Source organism: Malaclemys terrapin, chromosome 6, assembly GCF_027887155.1.
Source record: "Malaclemys terrapin pileata isolate rMalTer1 chromosome 6, rMalTer1.hap1, whole genome shotgun sequence".
In the NCBI taxonomy this organism is placed as follows: Eukaryota; Metazoa; Chordata; order Testudines; family Emydidae; genus Malaclemys; species Malaclemys terrapin.
In genome coordinates this window covers 88,833,084-88,857,488 of record NC_071510.1, presented here as the reverse complement: position 1 = coordinate 88,857,488, position 24,405 = coordinate 88,833,084, and the positions used below count along the sequence as shown (strand labels likewise).

At 40.0% G+C, this 24,405-nt stretch overlaps 1 protein-coding gene across 1 annotated transcript in view; it reads left to right on the top strand.

The window, feature by feature from the left end:
* The first annotated feature begins 3,927 nt into the window (after positions 1-3,927).
* The window catches only part of WDR41 (WD repeat domain 41), a 34,216-nt gene continuing 13,738 nt past the window's right edge, over positions 3,928-24,405 (top strand). Inside the window, exons 1-8 of the mRNA XM_054031932.1 lie at positions 3,928-4,125; positions 8,609-8,724; positions 13,925-13,973; positions 15,965-16,096; positions 16,457-16,519; positions 18,660-18,771; positions 22,704-22,766; positions 23,741-23,851. Of these exons, the coding sequence (XP_053887907.1) occupies positions 4,075-4,125; positions 8,609-8,724; positions 13,925-13,973; positions 15,965-16,096; positions 16,457-16,519; positions 18,660-18,771; positions 22,704-22,766; positions 23,741-23,851 (697 nt within the window). The 5' untranslated portion in view covers positions 3,928-4,074. The remainder of the gene's footprint in view (positions 4,126-8,608; positions 8,725-13,924; positions 13,974-15,964; positions 16,097-16,456; positions 16,520-18,659; positions 18,772-22,703; positions 22,767-23,740; positions 23,852-24,405) is intronic.

Below are 24,405 nucleotides of genomic sequence, written 5' to 3'. Positions count from 1 at the left end.
ATCTCATATTTTTATTTAGAAATAAGGTATAAGAACTGTCTGGATTAGGCACCGATTTTGAAGCTCAAACGCAACGGATTAAACCTCAAAGATATTTCTAGTTGCTGCTCCCCAAAAATTCCCCCTAAGCTCTTAAAAAAAAAGCACGATTCCAAATGTTTCTATGTACCTGCTTCAAACTGCTCACACACAATCTACAAGACAAAAGGTATTTGTAGAAATTATTTGGAGAATAATTTCAACTACATAAATATGAAAAAGTTGCAGACAATTCACAAATTGAAAAAGCAGCATAATTTGTTCAATAATTGTCTCAGTTCTTATATTATATATACTCCTGTGTGTATTTATTAGGTCATGTCTACACTACAGATCTTACAGCGGCACAGCTGTACTACTGCAGCTATGTTGCTGTAAAGTCTCCCATGTAACCGCTTTATGCTGGCAGGAGAGAACTCTCCCACTGGCATAATTAAACCATCCTAACAAGCAGTGGTAGCTCTGTCGGTGGGAGATTGTCTCCCGCCGACATTGCGCTGTCCACACCGGCGCTTTTGTTAGTGAACCTTTCGTCGGTCAGAGGTGTGTTTTTTCACACCCCAACCGACAAAAGTTTTACTGACAAAGGTGCTAGTGTAGATATAGTTATGTATACATATGCATGTGCATGTTGTTTATATATGTTCATGTACATTTGTGTATCAATTAAACTCATCCGTGTAAACTTCTAGATGCTGACAGTAAACTAACCTGAGTTAATAGAATTGCAGATGACTTTATGAACAGCTTCATATTATTAATAATTGTTTCATGGATAACGTGGTGAGAAAATAAAAATGCCGTGCTCACATTGTATAGAGCCTTAATATGATCCACTGTTGACTGACTGTGGCAGATGCTAATAAGTCATTAAATCAACAATCTGCAGCTAAATCAGGCAATGGAATACATTCTGGTGGATTTATGTCATCACTAGGACACTCATTACAAATATTGTAATTATGAATGAAAAGCCATTAGGAATACATACAGGAAGTTCAATTTAATGTTCTTCTACATTGGTGCTTCCTGGTGTCCATGAAGTGCACTACAAATTCGCTGTTTAGAATACAAAAACTGGTGGCAAGAAGCCTTTTAGAAAAGAAGCAAAGAATTTCACAGCCTATTCAAAATTAGTGTAATGGAGAAAATGAGTTGTGAGATTGGGCAACAGAGTGTGTATTAGTTTAAGGAGAGAATTAAAAAGGTGCCCAAAATTAGAATTTTGATTATGGATCTGGCAAAAGCCAAGTCAGGAAAGCTATACGACAAAAGGCACTGTTCTATCAGACCCAACATATTCACGGCCTAACATACAAGGTCTTAGCTCAATTTACATCTGCATTTAGGTGCATGACAAATTTCCAGTTCTTGCTTTAAAGGATTTATTATTAAATGGTCTTTAAAAAAAGAATGTAACGCTCATGAAATGCACCAGATGGACAGCCATAAAGGCCAAAGCTTTGTATCTTTTCATAGCAGGTACTGTACAGCATGGCCAGCAGGAGGGAAAATTTCCCCACCCTGCCTCCTCAATACGTGTCCATCATAGATTAAGAGGTAGAGGTTAAAGTAAGGGCAGGGGATGGTGGGGGGAGGGGGTGACAGGGAAGCATACCTCTCCTCTGTTAAAAGAAAGAAGGGAGATCCCCCTCCTCTCCCTGGCTTGGTTAAATTGGCTAGTGCAGTGAGAGCACCCCTTCCTGTTGCAGTCTCTGGAGGGGATGCCAATATGGGTAAAATAGTTTAATTTCTATGTCTATCTTACATTGTCTGCTGAGACTGTCAATAAGGGCTGCAATTAGTCCACCTGTGATATTTTTGTGAAGTGCATGCCTCCCCAAGAGGAGCTGGGCTGAGACTGCTCTTCCCTTGCCATTTCACAGAAGACACCAAGTAGCTGCTGGAGATTAGTAATGTGTGGGCATTACCAATCTACCATGTTGCCCAATATATGCTGGCTAGTGTATACATATATATCATATTAATAATATGTATTATATGCACCATATTGCATTAAGCACCAATAACATGAAGCATAAATATTGTAACAGTGATATAGTCTAAACTAGCGTATATCATAATCCTGTTCACTTATGTTAAGTATTCCCTAACACGTTGCATTTGCTGAAGTAAGCAATGGCACAAGAAGGTAGGAAATTTGTCAAAATCAAGATACATTTGCTTTATATCTTAGTACAAGCTAAGGAAGTACCTTCACGAACCAGTACCTGGAATGCTAGTATCCAAAACAAACATAAGGAAGGAACATAACAGCAAGTTAGGGAACTGTGGGAAACTGATGGGTTGGATTTTAGTGATGTGTAAACAATATGTAAAATCATATAAATAGTAGCAGCTGTAATGTGTAACTTGGGGAGCATACCTTCTGCATAAGATGAATGGAACATTGTGGCACGGGACTGTTCTTAGGACACTGGTATCATATAAAACCTTTTCCCCTGTACCATATTAATAAACCTGACTGACGATGAGTATATTTCATAATGAAATAATGAACCAAAGTGTGGTCAAGCAATTTATCAACAACCATGTATCAAGACACCTTTAGGATCTGATCCTATGCAAACACTCATATACTTAATTTATGTAATTAGTTCCAATGATTAGTTTGCGGGATGACCCACTGAAATTGGAGCATCAATTTGGCATAACAAGCCATTTTTCTTTAAATACTGAGTTCACATTATGCTTGAGGTCAATGGTTTAAGATTGGTAAAAACTCACCAAAGTTATGGAACTATAGTTAAAGCTGACACTCTACCAACTAGCACATACATAATTATGAGACTAAAATAGTTACGTAACATTTAAAGATCAGGTGCCATCCTTCATTTTGAACTCCTTCAGGTTTCACCAATACTAGTTAAACTTTACTTTTTACAAGGAATAATGCCTCATTTCAGACCCAAATACACTTTCCTCCAATGCATAAATTGGTCACCATTAAAAGATCAGCATTTGATTACCATACTATAGTATCAGAGATACCACAGTTATTCCTACTGTGGGTATATGGGAAATTCGTGGTACCTCAAAGAACAGTAAATGTCGACAAAGGTTGATTACACTAGTCAGGGCCAGAGGGAACAGTGAGCAACTTTAGAGAGATTATAACAAGCTAGATGAATGGGCAACACCATGGCAAATCCAATTCTATGTTGATACCTGCCAACTATGCACATTGGAGGAAAAAAAAAATTACTCATACCCCTTACAGGGGCCTAAATGACTGGTATCAATTCAAGAAAGGGATTTATGTCACTGTAAAAAGCAACAGAGTATCCTGTGGCACCTTTAAGACTAACAGAAGTATTGGGAGCATAAGCTTTTGTGGGTAAGAACCTCACTTCTTCAGATGCAAGAAGTGAGGTTCTTACCCACGAAAGCTTATGCTCCCAATACTTCTGTTAGTCTTAAAGATGCCACAGGACCCTCTGTTGCTTTTTACAGATTCAGACTAACACGGCTACCCCTCTGATACATGTCACTGTAGACAGCTCAGTGAAAACCTCTGCTCAATGTACACCTGCAGTCAAGATGTTAGGATGCATAAGGAAAGGGATGGTGAAGAAAACAAAAAATATGCCTTTACATAAATCAATGGTGTGGCCTCATTTGGAAGAGTGTGTGCAATATAATTCACCCGAGGATATTGCAGAAGTAAAGGGGGGAGGTTCAGAAAAGGTGATGAGAACGATCAGGGGCCCGGAAAAAGGCTTGTATGAAGAGACTGAAGAGATGTTGATCAGTTAGCTTGGAGAGGAGCGGACTAAGAGGGAACAATGGAGCAAGGGCTGATCAGTTGCTCGGCACTCTTAGCCCTTTGCCTGGCTCTGGAGCTAAGCGCGGCAGACGCCACCGGAAGCCACAGAGTTCGGCCGCTTTGCTCCAGGGCGCTGCCAGTCCCACGTACGGGAGGCAGCGAGGGACAAAACACAAGCTTCAGGGGGCTGTTCGGGCGAGGTGCCCCTCCCCAGGCGTTGATTTCATTCCGGCCCGGCTGGACTCCCGATGCTGCGATGGCTGATGGGAGGCGGCCGGGAGCCGCAGGGACTCTCCGAGGTAAAGCAGCAGCCCTGTCCCTGTCCCTGGGGGAGGGACGAGTGAACTGAAGACGGGTAGGATGGGGGCGGGGCGAACGGGGCGGGGTCAGGAGCAGGCAGGTCGGGGAGGGGGTGAAGGGTTGGGGGAGGGGCAGGCGAGGCGAGGCGGGGCGGGGTGGGGGGCGAACGGGGCGGGGTCAGGAGCAGGCAGGTCGGGGAAGGGCGATTGGGGGCAGTGCAGGCTGTGCGGAGAGGCATGAATGGGGATGGGGCAGGCTCTGCAGGAAGGGGTTAATGGGGAGGGGGGCAGGCTCTGCAAAGAGCGGTGGATAGGGGCAGGCTCATGCTGGGAGCAAATGGGGGCGGGGGCAGGGGCAGGCTGGGTGAGGAGGGCATGATCCCATCAGATCAGTTTTCTCTTTGCAGAGGTTCTCAAGGCTGTGGCTCTGACACAGCTTCCCTATAGTCCAAAAGAAACAGGCAGCCCCCTCCCAGCCCTGGCAGAGCCCAAGCCTGAAAACGTGCCAGGATTTCAGATCTAGCGGAGGCTGAAAGGCACCCAAAACGCTAGTGTGTGTAACACATACCTTCTTACTAAGGGCACGTCTTCACTACCTGCTGGATCAGCGGGTAGCAATCGATCTATTGGGGATTGACTTATCGCATCTAGTGAAGACGCGATAAAATCGATCCCCGATGACTCTGCTGTTGACTCCGGAAATCCACCGCAGCAAGAGGCGGAGTTGACGGCGGCACGGCAGCGGTTGACTCGCCGCCGTCCTCACAGCCAGGTAAGTCGACCTAAAATATGCAACTTCAGCTACGCTATTCACGTAGCTGAAGTTGCGTATCTTAGGCCGACCCCCCCGTAGTGTAGACCTAGCCTAAGTTCTTTAGGGCACAACTCTCAGTCCCTATTAAAGGAAAGCCTGGCTCCTTTGACACTGTAAGGTCTTTGGAACCAGCACTGTGGCTCAGCTCCTTAAAGGTATTTAGGCACCAATTCCCCTTGAAATTAATGGAAGTGGAGGTGCCTAACCTAAACCTAATGCAAGAGGACCCTAATCCTGATGAGGCCAATGGTTGTGTTGTAATAGAAATACTAAATAATAATAATATGGGACTGGGGAACATGGCATTAATTTGGAGAGGGTGTTGGATGGGATGGGGAGCTTTTTTTGTGTGTAAGTGATGCTATCTGGGGGCAGAACTGAAATTTGAACAAAGGGTTTTCATATAAGAAGGATTTGAAATAAAATGGTTCTACTGTATATGAGATGATGTAAACGGTCATTGGACTTGTACACCTAAAAAAGGGTATTTGGGGCTTGAACAATTTACCATAAATGACCCTTGACTCTAGGTATTTATCCACAATGAAACAGTCATTGGACTGGAGAGAGAGAATGACTCTAGTCCAGTGGGTGGGGCACCTTCTTGGGAAGTGTGAGACCCAGCGTCCAGTCTCCCACTCCAGTAATTCTTTCCTTATTTGTCCATAGTGGAACAGATTCAACAGGAGAGACTGAAGGAGCCCATATTAGACTATCCTATAGCTTAGTGATTAGAGCTCTCTCCTGAAAGGTGGGAGACCCCTCTTCAAATCATTTCTTCTCCTTTGGCAGAGAGGGGGGAATTGAACCTTGGTCCTCCCCCTCCCAGACTAGTGCTCTAACCACTGGCCTAAAAGTTATAAGGTGGGCACCACTTATTCCTCTGTCCAGTTTTAGAATGGGACCTGATTCAGCAGAGGGAAACATGGCATGCAAATGCATATGGGCTTGGGCCCTACACATGATTTAGATGGACAAACACCTAGGCTAGGTCTACACTACGGGGGGAGGGGGAGTTCGACCTAAGATACGCAACTTCAGCTACGTGAATAGCGTAGCTGAAGTTGTGTATTTTAGGTCGACTTACCTGGCTGTGAGGACGGCGGCGAGTTGACCGCGGCTGCGCCGCCATAGACTCCGCTTCTGCCTCTTGCCGTGGTGGATTTCCAGAGTCAACGGCAGAACGATCAGGGATCGATTTTATCACATCTTCACTAGACGCGATAAGTCGATCCCCAATAGATCGATTGCTACCCGCCAGATCGGCGGGTAGTGAAGACGTGCCCTGAGAGAGGTTAGGTGCCTACAGGATTTGGTGAGAGTTGTGGTTCACAGTAGAGCCTAGAACAGGAACTTAGGCACCTCAACCTGAGACTTAGGTATCTAAGCACCTTTGTGGGTTGGGGCCTTAGTGTTTTCATTATTCTACCCTTCCCTTTCTCCCCCCATCAATAACTCCATTTCCTGCCTATGTACAAAACCAATGCAGGGATATATGCCTGAGTGTGCAATTAGACAAACAATAGCTTAAAGGTCTCAAGTGCTCCCAGTGGGGGTGTTGATTCAGATTCTCAGTAATGACAATTTAAAAGGGCAACATTGTTAATTAACTGTGGCACCTTATGGTGCCATGAGTGGGTAGCAGTTGGAAGAGAACTACCCCTTAATGTTTTTCTCGAATCAAGAAACCCAGCAGAACCTATGGCTATAGCTCAGTGGCTCTCAAACTTTTGTACTGGTGACCCCTTTCACATAGCAAGCCTGAGTGCAACCCCCCCCCCCTTATAAATTAAAAACACTTCTTAATATATTTAGCATCATTATAAATGCTGGAGGCAAAGCAGGGGTTGGGGGGAGGCTCCCAGCTTGCAACCCCCTGAGTGGTCCTGCCCCCGACTTTGAGAACCCCAGGTATAGCCAAACCTCACCAAAGCAGGTATCAAACCCAAGTAGTCCAGTAAAGCACATTCAGTTGTTCAGAAACAAATCTACTGCTGCTGCTGTCTTATTTTTGACATCTCAGAATGAGATTTTATGGATGGAGCTTGGAAGAGTTCTAATACTTGCACAGAAAACCTTCAAAAAGCAAAGACTTGATTAAAAAGACATTTTAGTATGCTGTATTGCTCCATGTCCCTCCTGAGCCCTGATTGGGTGTTATTCAGTGATATTTAGTATTAAAATTGCAACACAATGGCCATAGGGAAGGGTGAGACTGAGCTTCTTGAATCTCAGGCATGTAGAAATCTTAAATCTGTGGTCCAATGGATAGAGCACTGAACTGGGAGACCCGGGCTCTATTCCTGGCTCTGCCAAGTGACCTTGGGCAAGTCATGTGATTGGTCTGTGACAAAGATAGCTATCTAAGGAAGCTACAATTAGTCTGTCCAGTAAATGTTTTAGTGCTGCTGTAAAATAGGTCCTTTCTGAGTCTCAAAAGAATATTGAGGCAGTCCTGAAGGTATGAAGATGTTGACACTTACTAGTAAAATTAAGCTGTAACTGTGAGAGTACTGTCACTGAGTTGCCACCAGGTTTCAAGGTATCTAGCAATGACACCTCATAAAACAAGAATTGCACCCTACTGAGTTGTTCCAAAAATGGTGGAGCTTGAAGCACAAGAATTGCCATACTGAAGCAAGCCAGTGGCTCATAGAATATCAGGGTTGGAAGGGACCTCAGGAAGTCATCTAGTCCAACCCCTGCTCAAAGCAGGACCAATCCCCAGACAGAGTTTTGCCCCAGAACCCTAAATGGCCCCCTCAAGGATTGAACTCAACGCTGGGTTTAGCAGGTCAATGCTCAAATCACTGAGCTATCCCTCCCCTGCTGTAGCTTATACTAAATAAAGGAGAAGTTAGAGAACTGCCATCAACATCATGCATCTAGTAATGCAATAGTATGCTATGGAGAAAGTGTCTTGCTGATCAGCTTATTTCATGAGCATGAGTGATAGCCCTTGTAATTAGCCCAGATGGTGTAACTGCAGATGCTATTCTTATAGAAATTGAGCCATTTTTTGAATCTTACTAAGCTATTGGCCTTAATTATTGGCCTGATAAGATCCGAAGGGATAACATGTATTGCATGTCTAAAAGCATTTCTTCTTGTTTTAAACGTGTATATCAGTTTTTAAAATGAAACTGTTGGTAAGAGGGGACATCATATAGGGTTGAGAGACCTCACAGAAAAAATGCAGTTTAATGAGACATTTAAAGGCATAGTTTATTGGGAGAGGAAGTGGATTCAAGACAATAGCTGTTAACTAAAGAAAGCAACTGGTTCTTTAACACCATGACTAAAAACAACAAGGGACTGTTGCTTATTAGGTTTTTTAAAATCAGTTTAAATGTTGTACTATAACTCAAAGTACATTCCATAAAATAATCTACCTAATTTAAATAAATAGAAGGCAATCCCTTGTTATAATTTCCATCAAGGGAACAGATAGTTATGTTAAATTCATGTTTGGGGCTAAATTTTACTTATATGAATGATCTATCTGTGAATGTATTTTACACACACACACACACACACACACACACACACACACACACACACACACACACACACACTCTATGGTAGATATGGCTGAAGACTTAATTAAAAATGAGTTATATACATACAAAGTGAAGTATTCATGATTGATGTCTCTTGATGGATTTTTAGAAATCGTCTGTGCAGAACTTAGGTGAAGAACAAATACAGAATCCCTACACTGAGCTCCTTGTACTGAAAGGTCATCATGATATAGTGAGATTTCTAGTACAAATAGATGATTGCAGGTAAGAGGTTTTAATGATTGTATTACATCCTAAGGAATACATAAGTGAAAGTCTATGGAAATTAAGAAATATTTTACTTAATTTCTGGCAGAAAAATGATTATCACATAATTTAGATCTAAATTAATGCATATATGTTCAGTAAAACATTAAATTTCAGTGAAATCACTTTTTACTTTGAATGTAAACATTCCCCTGCAACTTTTGCTTCTTGAACATTCAGGTTTCTGGATCTGCTCCTATAACTGCCACATTGACTATGTGGCTTGAACAAGGTCAAAGGGGAACTATCTGTAAAATGGGGCTAATGGTTCCTTATTTTAGAGGGCGTTGTGTGATTGGTAAAGCACACAGATCCTGGGATTGCCTTTCACATTATTGCTGCCCCTTTCTGTACCTTTTCCAATTCTTCAGTATCCTCTTTGTAATCAAATACCCCAAATGGTTCACAGTACTTTGACAATTCTAAGATGTCCCAATATCCATTCAGAATTGATTTATCTGAAAACGAATTACTTGCCTTTCCTTTATCATACCCTCCCTATCTCCTAGGCCCACAACCTCTTTCCTTCTGCAACTACACCTCTACCTCGATATAACACTGTCCTCGTGAGCCAAAAAATCTTACTGAGTTATATCCAACTTGCTTTGATCCGCCGGAGTGCGCAGCCCCACCCTCCCGGAGCACTGCTTTACCGCGTTATATCCGAATTCGTGTTGTATCGGGTCGCGTTATATTGGGGTAGAGGTGTATATTGGTCTCTTAGGAAGTCTTCCATATCTCATAATTTTAGTATTGTCTAAATCCATCTTTTTCTCACTATACCCACTGTTGAAACATTGGTGCGTCGTTATTTAATCTTGGTTACTGCAAGGATTACTTCCTTTCTAGCTTCTGACCTTTCCACCCCATCAGTCTATTCAAAGTGCTGCTGCCAAAACAGTCTTCCTCTCCCACTGCTCTGATCATTGTCATCTTTTACCCAGCAAGCTGTCACTGGTTTTCTTTTTCAGTACCTCATTCTAGCTCCACAAGGAGGTAGAAGCCCCTTTCAAAGTCCTACATAACCTCCTCATCCCTTGTCGCCTCTGATTTCTTCCTGCCTCTGTTCTCAACTCCCTCTGCATCTCCCAATCCTTTTTCCTCTTCTCATTCTCAGCTTCGTGCCTTCATTCATGTACTCAATGCTTTCATTATCAGCCCAGTTCTAATTTAACTTGTCTAACTGTTTGGGGTGAAGTTTGGGGTCTAGGAAGGGAGTGTCATCTCATGGTTAGACCAGTGGTTACAGACAAGAGAGGCAAGCACATGGACTTGGCATGGTCATTCTGAAAGCAGTGTGGGTGAGTGAAAGATTTAGCACTGATTTTTGTGGAGACCTGGCTTTTATTCCCACCTTTGCCTGAAGTGATCTTGTACCGTCTCTCAGTTAAATTATTTATACAATAAGGGAAATAATACTTGACTGCCTTCTAGGGTAGAGCTTTGAAGCTTTGCTCAATTATAAGGGTTGCAAAGTGCCTAGAAATCTAAAATAGCAAGCACTTTCCTCAAGGGTACAGGCACTTTGTTGGGGGAAGACTCTCTCCCTCCTAGTGTCTGCTGATCAGGCAGCTACATTCATCCAAATGTGAAATTCCCACAATCTCTTATGCTTGCCAAAGTTTCACAGAATTGACAATTTTGAAAATATTTACAAAAGGGGGACAAACTTCTTTAGGTCCGCAGGATACATGTTTTAAATTAAGCATGTGTTAGAACTATTATAGATAAGGAAATACATGCAGCTTATGATTGGTTTTTCTAAGTAGCATTAAAATAGGCCACAAAGATTCAAATAAAACCGTAAGGTTCTATTCTGGTGATTTGGGTAGTCATTACAGCAATTTCAGAGTAGTTATTTTAATAATTCTTCACAGTACATATTTTCAGACTATGTACACTGAATAGATCTCATTAATCTTTGAAAATCTGGCTTTATAGTAGAAATGCTGGAGCATCTGAGACAGAGTAGAGGCACCTGCTGATACTAACAAATCCTCTATTACTTCAGGAGAGGACTGTCTTCGTTGCACTGTATCAAACACATTGCGGTACTAAAAATAATCAATGTAAAAAATAGATGGAAGTGTAAGTTGGAAGATAGGATAACAAGTCAGATATGGATAAGAAATAAATTACATTAATGTCTTACAGGTGTTTAATATTCTGAGAGTTTGGACTGTTTAGAATAGTTTGCTTCATTGGATAGTTATTTCATTTTTTTTTTATTTAGCATGAATATAGTAGTTGTTAAACAGCTGATAATTTTTCTACCTGCTTTCCCCCCTTCCTCCCCCAATAAAATTAGTATTTTATTGGGTTTCTGAAATGTTTTTATTTCGTTTTTGAAGCTATCCCATTGTGGTTTTGTTAACTGTTGTAAGCCAGGCTTCACGCTTCAGGTCTTTAGATAATATCATCTTATAGAGAATTTTGCAGGAGGATTTTCTTGTTTTCTCAGTGGCTCGGCTAAAACCAGTGAGTGGAAAATTTTCTCAGATTGGTTTTTGAAGATACTAAATAAATCCTGTATCAGCCTAACAGACAGCTGCTTTTTTCTTTGTTTCTTTCTTATTTTTTGAACATGAAGTGAGGGTCATATTGATTGGAAGATCACTAAAGAAGGGTAAGCCTCAGCAAGGGTCTTCCAAAAAAATGGACTGATATAAAATTGCATGTAATACCCTAGCATTTGACATATTAAACTAAACCGAGTTCATAACACATTTTAAGAATAGCTTTCTTTGTTGCTCATTTGACCATTCCTTGCTCCTCCAGGAAGCAGACAAGGTTATAGAGGATGGTGATCATGACTGGAAAAGAATCAGGTGACCCATGAAACTCCAGCTTGGTGAACAAAATGTATACTGTAGAACCAGCCATCCTACAGATATCTTTATATTTAAAAAGAAATCCTTTTAAAACAAAACCAAAAAAACCCAAACAAACAAAAAGAACCACCCACCCTGTACATCTTATACTTGATGAATTACACATGCCTTCTCCTTCAAAGGTCAGTTTTTTTTCCAGATCTTTGCTCAAGTGTCAGTATCCCATCATTAATTGAAGGATGGGTTTCCATATTTAAAGTGCTCATGTCCAAAATGTGAGTGGCTGACTAGTTTGGTTCTGGCCACCACATCTCAAACAAGCTATAGCAGAAATAGAAGGTACCCAAAGGTGGGAAACCAACATTCATAGAGGCATGGAAAGACTTCCAAATAAGGGGAGATTGATAAGATTGTCTGTCACTTAAGACAGGAGATGAAGAGGGGACTTGATAGAGGTATATCAAACAATTATGGTAAGGAGAAGCTACATTAGGCCTACCTATTGACTGTCTAATACAAGAGCAAGAAATATTTAAGTTTGAAAGGCAACATAGACTTACCTTGTGGCAGGATATAATGGCTAAAAATGGACTAGGATTAAAAAAGGTGATAGTTTATGGGTAATTAGAACATTCATATTATTGGGTAAAAGTTTAGAAGGGATAGAACCCTTATTTAAAATATAAATCAACCACTAGTGCCTAAGATTAGAAAGAAACTTCCTCTATAGACAGATTATTATTCCTTATTTGTCCATTATAGAGTTCCTTGTATTTTCCTCTGAAACCTAATTGCCTGTACCAGATACAGGACACAATACTAGATGGTGAATTTTCTTGTGAAATTGGCACCTCCTTGCCTGAAGAAAAGCTCCCTTGGAGTGCTCAGAGGTGTTTATTTTTACAGCTGACTTTCATAAAACACAGTTTATGGTAACCCTTACTGGGTTACCATAGTAACCCTTGGTTAAAGTTTTAACAAATAACTTATTTTTATTAGCAAAGGATTTTTAATATTTTTAGTCATAATAAAAAACTTGTTAGGAACCTTGGTTCTAAATACCCCACATTTTTTTGGTTTGTTAATTTTTTAACTTTTGATTAGCAAAGTTGCAACTGCAGACATTTGGCCTTGCCTATGAAAACCCTAACAATTATTCCTAGGTACGTGGTGGTCTGCTTTTAATTAACAGTGGCTCAATACATCCAAAATGACTGGTTTTAGTGTGGTTTTACTACCGCTCCCCCCCACCCCCAATCTCCATCTCTCACCACTATCACCTTTTAGGGTTTTTTTTAAAGTCTTTTTGAGAGGACTTCAAGTTCTAGGGTAAAGATGCTACACAAACATTTGTGTGAGCACACATTTGTTGCTTAGTTGTGTTTAATCCGGGGCTGTGGGCTAGAACAACTAAAAATTCAAATGTAGCTGTATCCCCGTCAAGAGGCTGCAGAGATCTTCAGATCATATAATTTGTTTTCAGTCGCCGGAGGTTGATCACTTTCCTTAAAACAGGTGCATCGATACTAGGACAGCTCGCAATCTAGCAATAGTGCAGCTGCACAGACTGTAAACTGCTAGTGTAGACAGGGCTTAGGCATGTTTACTGAGGTGCTCTCTAGGTAAAGAAACAGGTCAAATTTAATTGGGTTTAGGTAAAACAGAACCAAAACCAACTGCTTTTTCCTAGTGTAGATGCAGGGTAAGATCTTTAGCTGGATTTCAGCAGGTGTTATGCATAGCAACATACATACAATCCCCTTGCGAGTTCTTTTGTACAGTTAGTTTAAAAAAAAAATAGTGATGTTGTAAGATTCATGTATGCCTGGCCTGACTTTAACCCTCATGCTGTGCAACTTGTTATATATAGTGCTCTCTAAATTACTTGGTTAAATGAGAAGGCTAATAGACTATGATTTGGCTTTATTGGATATGACCCATCTCCCTCCCCCCCACCCCCAAATCGCCAATATTGAACCTAAGCAGTAAGAAGACTGGATTCTGTAGTACAGGCTACTATTTGGAATAGTGACAAAATGCTTAGAACACATTAAAGAATATTCTCAACAATAAGAATATTAAAGCATGTAATGTGAGAGTTTCACTTTTGTTTATTAATGAAGTCAATGATTTTATTTCTGTACAGTACTTGGAGCTTAAAAAGGTACCTTTCTATGCTTCAGATTACTAGTAAAACCGAAGTGTGATTTCTCTTTATAAGTGAAATAATTTGCTCTGTTTAAGTAGTGATTATTGGTGCATAGCATCATACTGGAAATTTATCTATCATTTTCTTTATAGGTTTTGTTTTCTTTGTTCTTTACCAGATTTGCATCTGCAGGAGATGATGGAATTGTATTTCTGTGGAATGCTCAGGTTAGTTCAGTTTTTGAATAGGTTATATTCTGTAATAAGGATGTGGATGGGAGTGGGAATGTGGGGAGCTGATTTTGCTCTTGAACTGATCTAAATCAAGAATCAGTCCATTGAAGTTTAGTTGAGCTGTGTCTAGCATAATGTAAAATTGGTGCAAGGGCAGAATCAGTCCAAGAGAGTCTTAGCACAGTACAAATAAGTCGAGTTTTATAGACATGTCTCATTGAAACATCCTTGAATTGGTTTTTATTTTTGTTCTGCTTCAGAAAAGCAGGATGTGAAACAGTGTCTGAAAAGAGAAGTAAAAATGTGTATGAAAATATTCAGCGCAAGATGAAGTATTGGAAGCACAAGTTAAAAAGTTTTTAGTAGCTGTTAAGATGTTGATTGCTGAACCTCTCAATATCAGACATCATGGTGAGGCCCCAGTCCTGCAAAGACTTATGCACTGTGCTTAATTTGTAATGAAAGAGGTACTGGAGCTCAAGCAATGTTTTTTATGTTCATAACTGCAAATGTAGCTGTATCCCCTGCTGTATGACACTGCAAGCCCAGAGGTGCCGGGGTACTATGAACTACCACGTCCAGAGGTGCCCTGGTTCAGTTCTGGAAGCCTTGGCACAAGTTAAGCACTACTTATGCATGAGCATAACTTTTTGCAGTCTGCCTATAATTAAAATGGGGCTACTCAGAGTGTAAAGTTAAGCACATGTGCAAATCTTTGCAGAATTGGGGCCTAATACAAGAACTGACTTCAGCGTCACCTCCATGGAGTTAATAAGTGAGAAAGAGCTCTTAGTTGCTTGCCATGATACAGGTCTCACTCCAGCTTTTAAAAGTATTTTGTTGAACAGTAACACTTGTCACAGGAATACTGCATTTTAGAGGTGATACTTCCAATAATAATAAAACATGCTGTTTTCTCCCTATACAATCTCATCAGCAAATGTGAAGGTAAGTATCTTGCAGGTTACCTGCTAGAATTGCTTCAGAGGATGCCTTGTAAGTAGCTTAGATATTTAATAGACTGAAAGGCAGATCAGTGAACTGTTTAAAATCTGAATGTTAAGCTTCAAGTGAGGCAGAGAGAAATCTCAGACTAAACTTTTTATGAAGACCTCTTGAAAAAAGTTATACATAACATTGACAACAGTGTAACTTACAATAGGAACAGGGGAATTTGTAACTTTCCTTCCTTTTCTGAAGAATTTCAGTTAAGCATAACATTTCTTATGGAAGACATTTCATAACACTAAAATGAAACAGAAAATGGTGTGCGAGAATCAATATTCAAGAAATGTATGTGAAAATGCACACAAAGCATTTATGGATGCAAAACTTGTGGGTGTCCAACTTTGGAGTTCTATTTTTCTACTTCTGCACACTTACATGCTTGAAATGACTCTTGTATTTAATAAAAAACACAAATATGACACTGTTAATCCACAAGTGTGCCATTTCAACTGTCTCTGCATCCCTAATTAACTTTCATGCTAGGTAGTTAAGCTAAAATGGTCTCATGTTATGGGTGTAGACAATAGATACAGTAAATGGTAACAGTCAGATACCCTTATTAATAAAGGTAGTTTCAAGTAGGTCAAATTATTTTTTTTAAAAAGCCTTCAGATTTTGTTTTGCCAGCAAATGAGAAATACAGTGATGTCAGTAGCGTATAATGAAGTAAATTGGCTAACGTTTAAGCTAAAAATGAAACCATTAAAATACATAAGATGAATATTTCAGAATGTAACTTAACAGGTGTTCAAGTGATTCCACTTATTAAATGAATCGGTCTTTCATAGTATTCCCCTGCATTCATAGTAACAAGTTTATTTAGGTATAATACATCTTGGTAACATTTTCAATAGCACCTCAGTGACAGACTCCTAAAGTCCCCATTTTCAGAAGTCACTTAGGCACCTAGGTCTCTCTGGGATTTAGTAGATTTTGAAAATTTTACCTTTAATGTGCTGTATTTGTTTTTCTTCCAGACTGGAGAAAAGTTATTTGAGCTACATGGACACACGCACAAAATTACAGCTATTGCAGCATTTCCTTCATCTGGGGCTTGTGAAGAAAAAAATAATTTGATCTTAACGGCATCTGCTGATAGGACAGTTATTGTATCCTTAAATCTTCCTAAGATTTAACTGATTTTAAACGAAACTATGAGCCAGGCAGCAGAGAGGGTGGCAATTGTTTATATTATAGTAGGACCCAAAGGCCCTTGTCAAGACTGTGGCTCTGTTGTGCTAGCCTCTGTTCAAATACAGAAGTAGACATGGTCCCTATCACAAAAATAATGAAAATGTAACAAACAAGTGTAAGTGTCATTTCAGAGTGTCTAAAGTTTGAAGAGTAGGTTAGTATTTAGAAAACCCCTGTGTCGCTACATTTTTATTTCTCAAACTCTGCCATCCAATTATAAACTAAACAGAGAAACATGTTATGACCTTTTGTTTTTCCTTAATAAATGAATTCAGGTTTGGGATTGCAATAGTGGCAGGCAAGTTCAGAAGGTGTCGTGCTTCCATTCCACTGTAAAGGTAAAGAAAAGTCCAAGTGTATTTTAGGCTTGTGTGTGTGTGTATGTATTTTCGTATATATTATATATACATCTGTAGTGAAAGCTAGTGTGACATATGTCAAGACAGAATATTTTAAAATGAATAACAACTTATTTTAGTTAGCCAAGACCATTTACTTCAAAGGTAGTGGAGTGACTGAGATCTAGCCACTGCAAAGGTTTTCATAAAAGGAAGGAGCTGGGAACAACCATTTTATTTATTCCATTATAAAAGATTGTCACTTTGAGACTTGCAAACAATGGTGGTGTTAGAACCAGATCTTTCAAATTGCTCAGAGATAAAGCTTTGGGGCTGGAGTAATGCCTTTTGCTTGTCCTTTGAAATTCTGTTCAAGTTTGGTTGAGTTATAAATGGTTTACAATTGCCATTTCCCTTCTCCCACTTGTGTTCCTCAGGAAAATTTTCATAGAATCATAGAATATCAGGGTTGGAAGGGACCTCAAGAGGTCATCTAGTCCAGCTCCCTGCTCAAAGCAGGACCAGTTCCCAACTAAATCAATTTTGTTCATGTTCATTTGTTTGGCATGTGGTAGTTATGCAAGACACAGCTCAACTAAACTTCAATGGACTGATTCTTGATTTAGATCAGTTCAAGAGCAAAATCAGCTCCCCACATTCCCACTCCCATCCACATCCTTATTACAGAATATAACCTATTCAAAAACTAAACTAACCTGAGCATTCCACAGAAATACAATTCTATCATCTCCTGCAGATGCAAATCTGATAAAGAACAAAAGAACCCAAAACCTATAAAGAAAATGATAGATAAATTTCCAGTATGATACTATGCACCAATAATCACTACTTAAACAGAGCAAATTTCATTTAAGGAGAGAAATCACTTTGGTTTTTACTAGTAATCTGAAGCATAGGAAGGTACCTTTAAGCCCCAAATACTGTATAGAAACCAAAATCATTGACTTTATTAATAAACAAGAGTGAAAACTTTCTCACATTGCATGCTTTAAGAGATTCCTGAGGGTAGAGCGTAAAGATCACTTTGTCCCCAGGAGATCATGCTGCTCCACTGCCCCCAGGAGTGGATGCTTCCACTGCTCCATGATAGACTTTGGGATCCAAGTCAGGACCCAAATCAGGTGCTTCAGACAACCATGTGATTATAGATGTATTGCAGTTGGGTAGCCGGGGAGGAGCAGGGCCAGAAATGACAGCCCTAGAAAAATCTCAGCCATATGGAGTGGCAAGCTGCATTAGTAGTTATATTTAGGGCCCTACCAAATTCATAGCTGTGAAACATGAGCCATGGACTGCGAAGTCTGATCTCCCCTGTGAAAATTGGCTGTTGTAGGGGAGAGGCAGGGGGCTCCTACCATGGACTGGGTTCTAGCTGCTAGTCCCAGCCCAGGTTGGGGTAGGATGGTACTTCCTCTTCCCCAGTAGGGGCTGCTCCCAGAGCTGGGTCAGACCCACCTCCAAGAACCTCCCACAGCTGCAGGAAGCTCCATGGCTGCTGACTGGGAGCCCATCTCTGAAGGCAGCTCAGAAGTGAGGGTGGCTGTCAGTCCCTGACCCGGGTGGAGGCTGCCGGGAAAAACATATGTATGGCAACCCACCCCCCATATCCTGTAACCTCACTCCGTGGTGCTGGCTTTAGAGTTTGGTGCCCAGCCAGCAGCTGCTGCTCTCTGGCTGCCCAGCTCTGAAGGCAGCACCACTGCCAGCAGCAGCACAGAAGTAAGGGTGGCATCCTATGACCCTCCTACAATTGCCTTGTAAACCCCTGCCCCAACAACCCCCTTTTGGGTGAGGAGCCTCAGGGTTACAACCCCGTGAAATTTCAGATGTAAACATCTGAAACTGTGAAATTGATTTCTGGGGGCCAGGATTTCACCCTTTGTCTGGCTTTCAGCACCTTCTGTGGGACCTTTGGACGATGAACACCTCTGAAATCAGGCCCTACAGTCCTGTTAGTAAAAATGGTGATGTTTCACAAGTGATTTCTGTATTCTGCAGGAAAGAGTTTAATGTATTTCATAGTACCTGCAGTTTTACCTAACTAAAGCTGATAATCATTTCACTGAAAAATTCCCCAAAGAACTTTTGTAAGGGCAATATATCCGATTTTGTTCTGCAGTGTTTGACAGTTCTTCAAAGACTGGATGTATGGTTATCTGGAGGGAGTGATCTATGTGTTTGGAACAGAAAATTAGATCTCTTGTGTAAGACCAGTCATCTCACTGATGCAGGTAAAAAATGGAAATGGCTCATTATAGCAGATAAAGTGTAAGTAAAATGGATTTGTATAATGATGCAAAATGAAACCTGGCAAATTCTCTTTAATTCTAAAGATAACATTATATATTAAAGCTGCCCTCTGTCTAGTTTTAAAAATGTCAACTTAATCATTTCAGAATTAAGGATACTTATAACCTCCTGTGCTATATGAATTTTAGAATGTCAAGTATCAATAATTGTACATTAACTTTGACTTGCTGGACTAGATCCTCAACTAGTGATTTATACATTTCCCTTGCAGAGGGCCAGATCCACAGACTAGTGATTATACCTCTGTGAGGGAACTAGACTTTTTGTAAGTACATAGGTTCAAGGGTTTTAATTTCAAGATTCAATCCTTTGTATAAACAAAAGGAAATTTTTGAATAGGATTAGTAAATATAATCAGATATGAACTTAGAAGCTCAAACTGCTCTGAACTATTAGTAAATCAATGTATTGTTAAATCCTCTTCTAAATATGTTTGTAAAAGCTTAAAATGCAGCAGTGTTCCTAAGGCAGCTAGTATACTGGAATTTTTTGGTACACAGCTGGGGCCAAAATAGCTACATATACCTGTCATAAAATAGGAGAACAGAAATATTTTAGCCCTATATACACAGGAGAATTACACAGATACACAATTTAACCTCCTACCTCAAAGTTTTGATGCAAGCCACTCATTTCAAACCCAGTATTACTTCCAGCCCTCACAATCTGTTTGTATTTTACTATTTATTCCTGGAGTGGAGATGTTGGAGAACTTTGGGCATGTTAAAGATAACTGTACAGCATTTCAAACAGTTTGCTCTGAACCTCATTTTGTGTCTTTCACTCAGCATAAAGCTAGTTGTTCTTATTTATATTGCACTAGCACCTAAGAGAACTCCCTTCAGACAAGGAACTCCTTGTCCTAGCTACAATTCAAATGGATAGGAAGACATAGGACCTACCCCAAAAAAGCTTGTGTGAAATCCTGGCCCCATTAAAGTCAGCGATTTCACCCTTATCCTTCTTGTCCTCAAAGACTATATGTGGCAAAGGGGAAGCAATTGCTCTGCACAATTTTAATGTGTATTACATACATTTCTTATGAAAAAAAATAATGTATGCCTGTACCCAGTTGCCCCTTGACCTCTTTTATGTAGATGGCACAAAAGTAGTGTTGTTTGTGAAGGGGTTTGAAGGAGGAGGAAGCAGTGGCCTGAGAGATCAGTTTGGGATGGGCATTTAAGCATAAGTGGCAACATGGAAGAAGATGAGAAGCAGTGGGAGATAAGTAAATGGTCAAGGCTGGCATCAGTGGCAGACCATAGCAGAGTGTCTGAAAGGGAGGGCAAAGATTTTGAACTTGATGTGGCGGGACAGAGGAAGCCAGTGAAGGGATTCAGAGAGGGAGAACTGTGGCCAGGTAGATGATCATAGCAGGTGAGAGGGGACGGGGAAATAGGGAAGCCAGAGAGGAGGTGGTGGTAGTAATTGAAAGGAGAGGAGGACTTGCATACGGGTTTTAGATAGAAATGGAATATCTGATTTTAGAAATACTGTGGAGGACGAAATGCAATATTTGGATACAGCCTTAGCTATGTGAACCAAGGGAAAGCGAGGCTTAGACAGTGACTCCCAGGTTATGGACCTGAGTGGGAGGATGATGATATTGTTGATGGGGACAGAAAAAGCAGGGAGTGGGAAGAAGGATTACATGTAATTTTAGCCATGTAAAATTTAAGTTCATAGTAAGATATCCAGGAGAACATGTCTGAGGGACAGGCTAAGATGTGATGGAGGGTGAGAGAGACAGCTGAGGAGGGAGAAGGCAGATTTGAGAGTCTTCATTATAAAGATGGTAGCTAAAACCATACAAGGTGTGACAACACCCAAGGAGATGGTATAGAGGGAGGAAGAGGAGAAGGGTCACACATTTGGGACCTTGAGAGCTATGGTCTGGTGCAGCAATATCTGTAAATACAGTACAGAACTCATTTCCCCCCAATGTATCTATGAAATACATCGCAATTAGAACAGTTACATCATTAAACATTGCCTCAGTGGCCTGATTACAAAGATAGGTGATGTTTCTCATACGAAAACTAAGCCTATCCTAATACTTGAGCTGGTCTGCCTTTGTTTTATCTCACAAAATTCAAAAGCTATGAGTTGGGCATACTGTAGCAGTTAATGCATGGGACTGGAAGCAAGAAACTCTGGACTTCTAGTTCCAGGTCTGACATGGACACCTTCTGTGGCCTCAGACAAATCTGTTATTCTGTGTCTGTTTCCCCATGTGAAAGAGATAAATACTAGTTACTTCATAAGGTTGTTTAGAAGATTAGAGTAGAATCTCACTAATCTCCATTTTATCTGGAGAGAGAGCAGATATGCATGTAAAATGTCCTGTATATGTAATCACTGCATTTATATGAATTTACCTATTCTAACTTAATTGCCATAGGAGTACTATCTATCTGTATGTTGCTATTCTACATAAGTGTGTGTAATCCTAGATCTTCAAAATTAGAATAGATAAAACTATACAAATATGCTTTATCTCTCTCTGTATACACACAGACACTAATTTTACACACACACACACACACACCCCCACACCCACCCACCCACCCCTCTACCCCAGGATATAATGCTGTCCTCGGGAGCCCAAAAAAAAAAAAATCTTACCGTGTTATAGGTGAAACCACGTTATATCGAACTTGCTTTGATCTGCCAGAGTGTGCAGCCCCGCCCCCCCCGGAGCGCGGCTTTACCACGTTATATTCAAATTCGTGTTATATAGGGTTGCGTTATATCAGGGTAGAGGTGTATGCAAGATATTATATACACACACATATACACACACACACACACACACACACAGTGGAATAGAAATTTGGAGTAAAGGCATACAAATCTAACTATATATTGAATTACGTTATTTGTGGACTCAGTACTACCTATAAAAATCAGTTGTGCTATATTTTACATACAGTGCATATAATAAAAAGGGAAATGCTATTAAAAATGCACCCAAATCACACAATCATATCTGTAGATGAAGTATAGTATAGAGCTACAAACAATGCCAACAGTTTGTAATTGGGCTAATAAAAAACAGTTATAAACCTATTAAAAAGTGTATATAGTGTTGTCTGGTGGACACAGTCACAAACCACTGCTGTTCTTAGTTTATGGGACAGTTTCCTGAGGAAGGGTTTGATGCTGTGAGGTGCTGAAGGCCCTCAACTCCCATGTTCTAAATTTGTCCAACACTTTCCACAAGACTGCAAGCACTTAGGTCATTTTACAGTTGTAATGGTGACAAAATCCCTCGTTACAAGAGATTTGTCATATTGTCTGATTTTTTTTCCCCCCCAAAGGTGCTGTGTAGCTGCAGCTCCCTTTAATTTCAGTGGGACTCAGCATCTCTGGAGATCAGGCAAACAGTGTTTAAAATAATTTGAATGGTGTCGTGTGGCAGAATGCTCCTGGTTTTTGTTTCTAACTTTTTTTTTTTAAGTTAGGAAGTAAAACATATTGGGTTAGACAGCCAGCAGGTGTCAATTGGCATAACTCCATCAAAGCCAATGGAGCCTTGCTAATTTATGCCAGGTGAGAATCTAGCCCATGGTCTTTAGTAAAGATGAACATGGTTTGTAAAAAAGTACTGTTAAAGTGTTTTGAAATATATATGAATTGATAAATAAATTTTCTATGATTTAACAGTGTGTTTGTGGTGCCAGTACATAAGTGATATCAGTTTGCCTCAAACTGTGTGTTGAAAATACGGAACTGACCTTTCTTATATTAAAATCCATAATTTTTAGAGTTATGAAGAAATAGCCCTTCTTTAACTGCATTATATTTGTATTGAGAATAACCTTTTCCCCTTTCTTTACGCATGTTTTTAAAGATATCAGTGCTTTGGTTGAATTGCCTAAAAACTGTGTCGCAGCAGCAGTTGGCAAAGAGTTGAGTGAGTATATTACATTTCAACTTAATCTCCATAATCCTCTATATATTCAAGAGGTTTAGATTTTTTTTATCTGCAGTAGCTTGCAAGAACACATGGATTGAAGCATTTTATCAACACTGTGTAGGAAAATTGGAGCCAGGTGCCACTTTACCCAGCTGCCTCCTTCCTTGTTTTTTCCAATATATATTTACCTGCACGTTTCCCCAGTCTGGTCTGCCTTGCTGACTAGGTTATTTAATTTTGTTTTTTTTTAACTTCATATTACAACTGATGAAACTGGTGTTTTAAAAATGCTTCTGATTCAACTTTTTGGTAGAGTGTAACACTCAATGTCCGGTCCCCTTGCAAGTGAAGTAGTAAAATGCAATTGGTGCTGCAGTACTGGACAGCCACTGCACTTTATTAAAAACAACAAACAAACAAAAAGACCCCAACAACTTCTTTTGCTTGTTCTCTGCAAAGTTATGGCTCAGCCACTCTAAGCAGCACTTCTGTGGTGGGGTGAGATTCCTTGGCTTACTAGTTGTTTCAAAATTAGGAATCCGGTGGAATTTTACCATTTCTGATAAAAAGTATTTTTATTTGAACTTTTTTATTTGAATTTTATTTTGAGTGTAAGCGGTCAAATCAGAGGTGGGGGCAGAGATTGGGGGAGGAAATGGGGCTGATGTGAATGGACCAAAGAAAAACTGCTGTGTTCACCAAAACAAACTGGAAAATAAATTAAAGGGTGTATATTTTATTTTAAAAGACAAGAATTTTTTCAAAATTTTATTTTTAAAATTTTGTAATAAAGCTGCTTTTGGGTTGGGAAACCCTCACAAAAGAGACTGTCCTAAACTGTATAGTATATACTGCATTGTCTCATCTAAAGCGTACTTAATTCATAGTGGAGTTTCTCATTTAAACAGAGCTGCATTTTACTCTATACAAATGATAATGCTTATTTAGAAAATTTGTCCATCTATCTTAAGTAATTTTTAGGTTGGTAGTTTCCACCGAGGGATCTGAAGGTTGGGATGTCCTTGAAATAAAACGCCTGACTGACCATCAAGATAATATCCTCTCATTGGTCAGTGTCAATGGTAAGATTGATGCTTTATTAGTTAGTATTTCTAGTTATTAGTGGAATATTTTCAGCTATGAAGTTTAGTTTGCTTATGGCCAGACACATAACTGGAACAAAACTTTCTAACCACTAGAGGAACTCTCAAATGGAGTTGTGAAGATAGTCAAGTTTAAAAACTATATGTAGTGATACTTATGAAATCCTTACATCAAAGGACTTCACAAACACTAACTCATCCTCACAACATCCCGGTGAAGTAAGTACCATTATCACTATTATATGGATGAGGAAGCTAAGCCAGATTGGCTCCTCCTTAGTCTTGGACAAGTCACAACCTATGTCAGTGACAGGAATAGAATTTGGTTTGTATTTTGGTTTTTGCTATCTTGTTGCTGTATTGGAAGTTTAAAAACACCATTCTGTCATTCCCTTCTGTGACCTCCTACAATTGCTTAACTTAGATGACTATGGTAAGTTGTTATACTAGACATTACAAAGTTTGAAGGAAATGTTACGTTGCTTTTTTAAAAAAAGTTTGCAGCACATCATGGACACTCAAATCTTACCAAA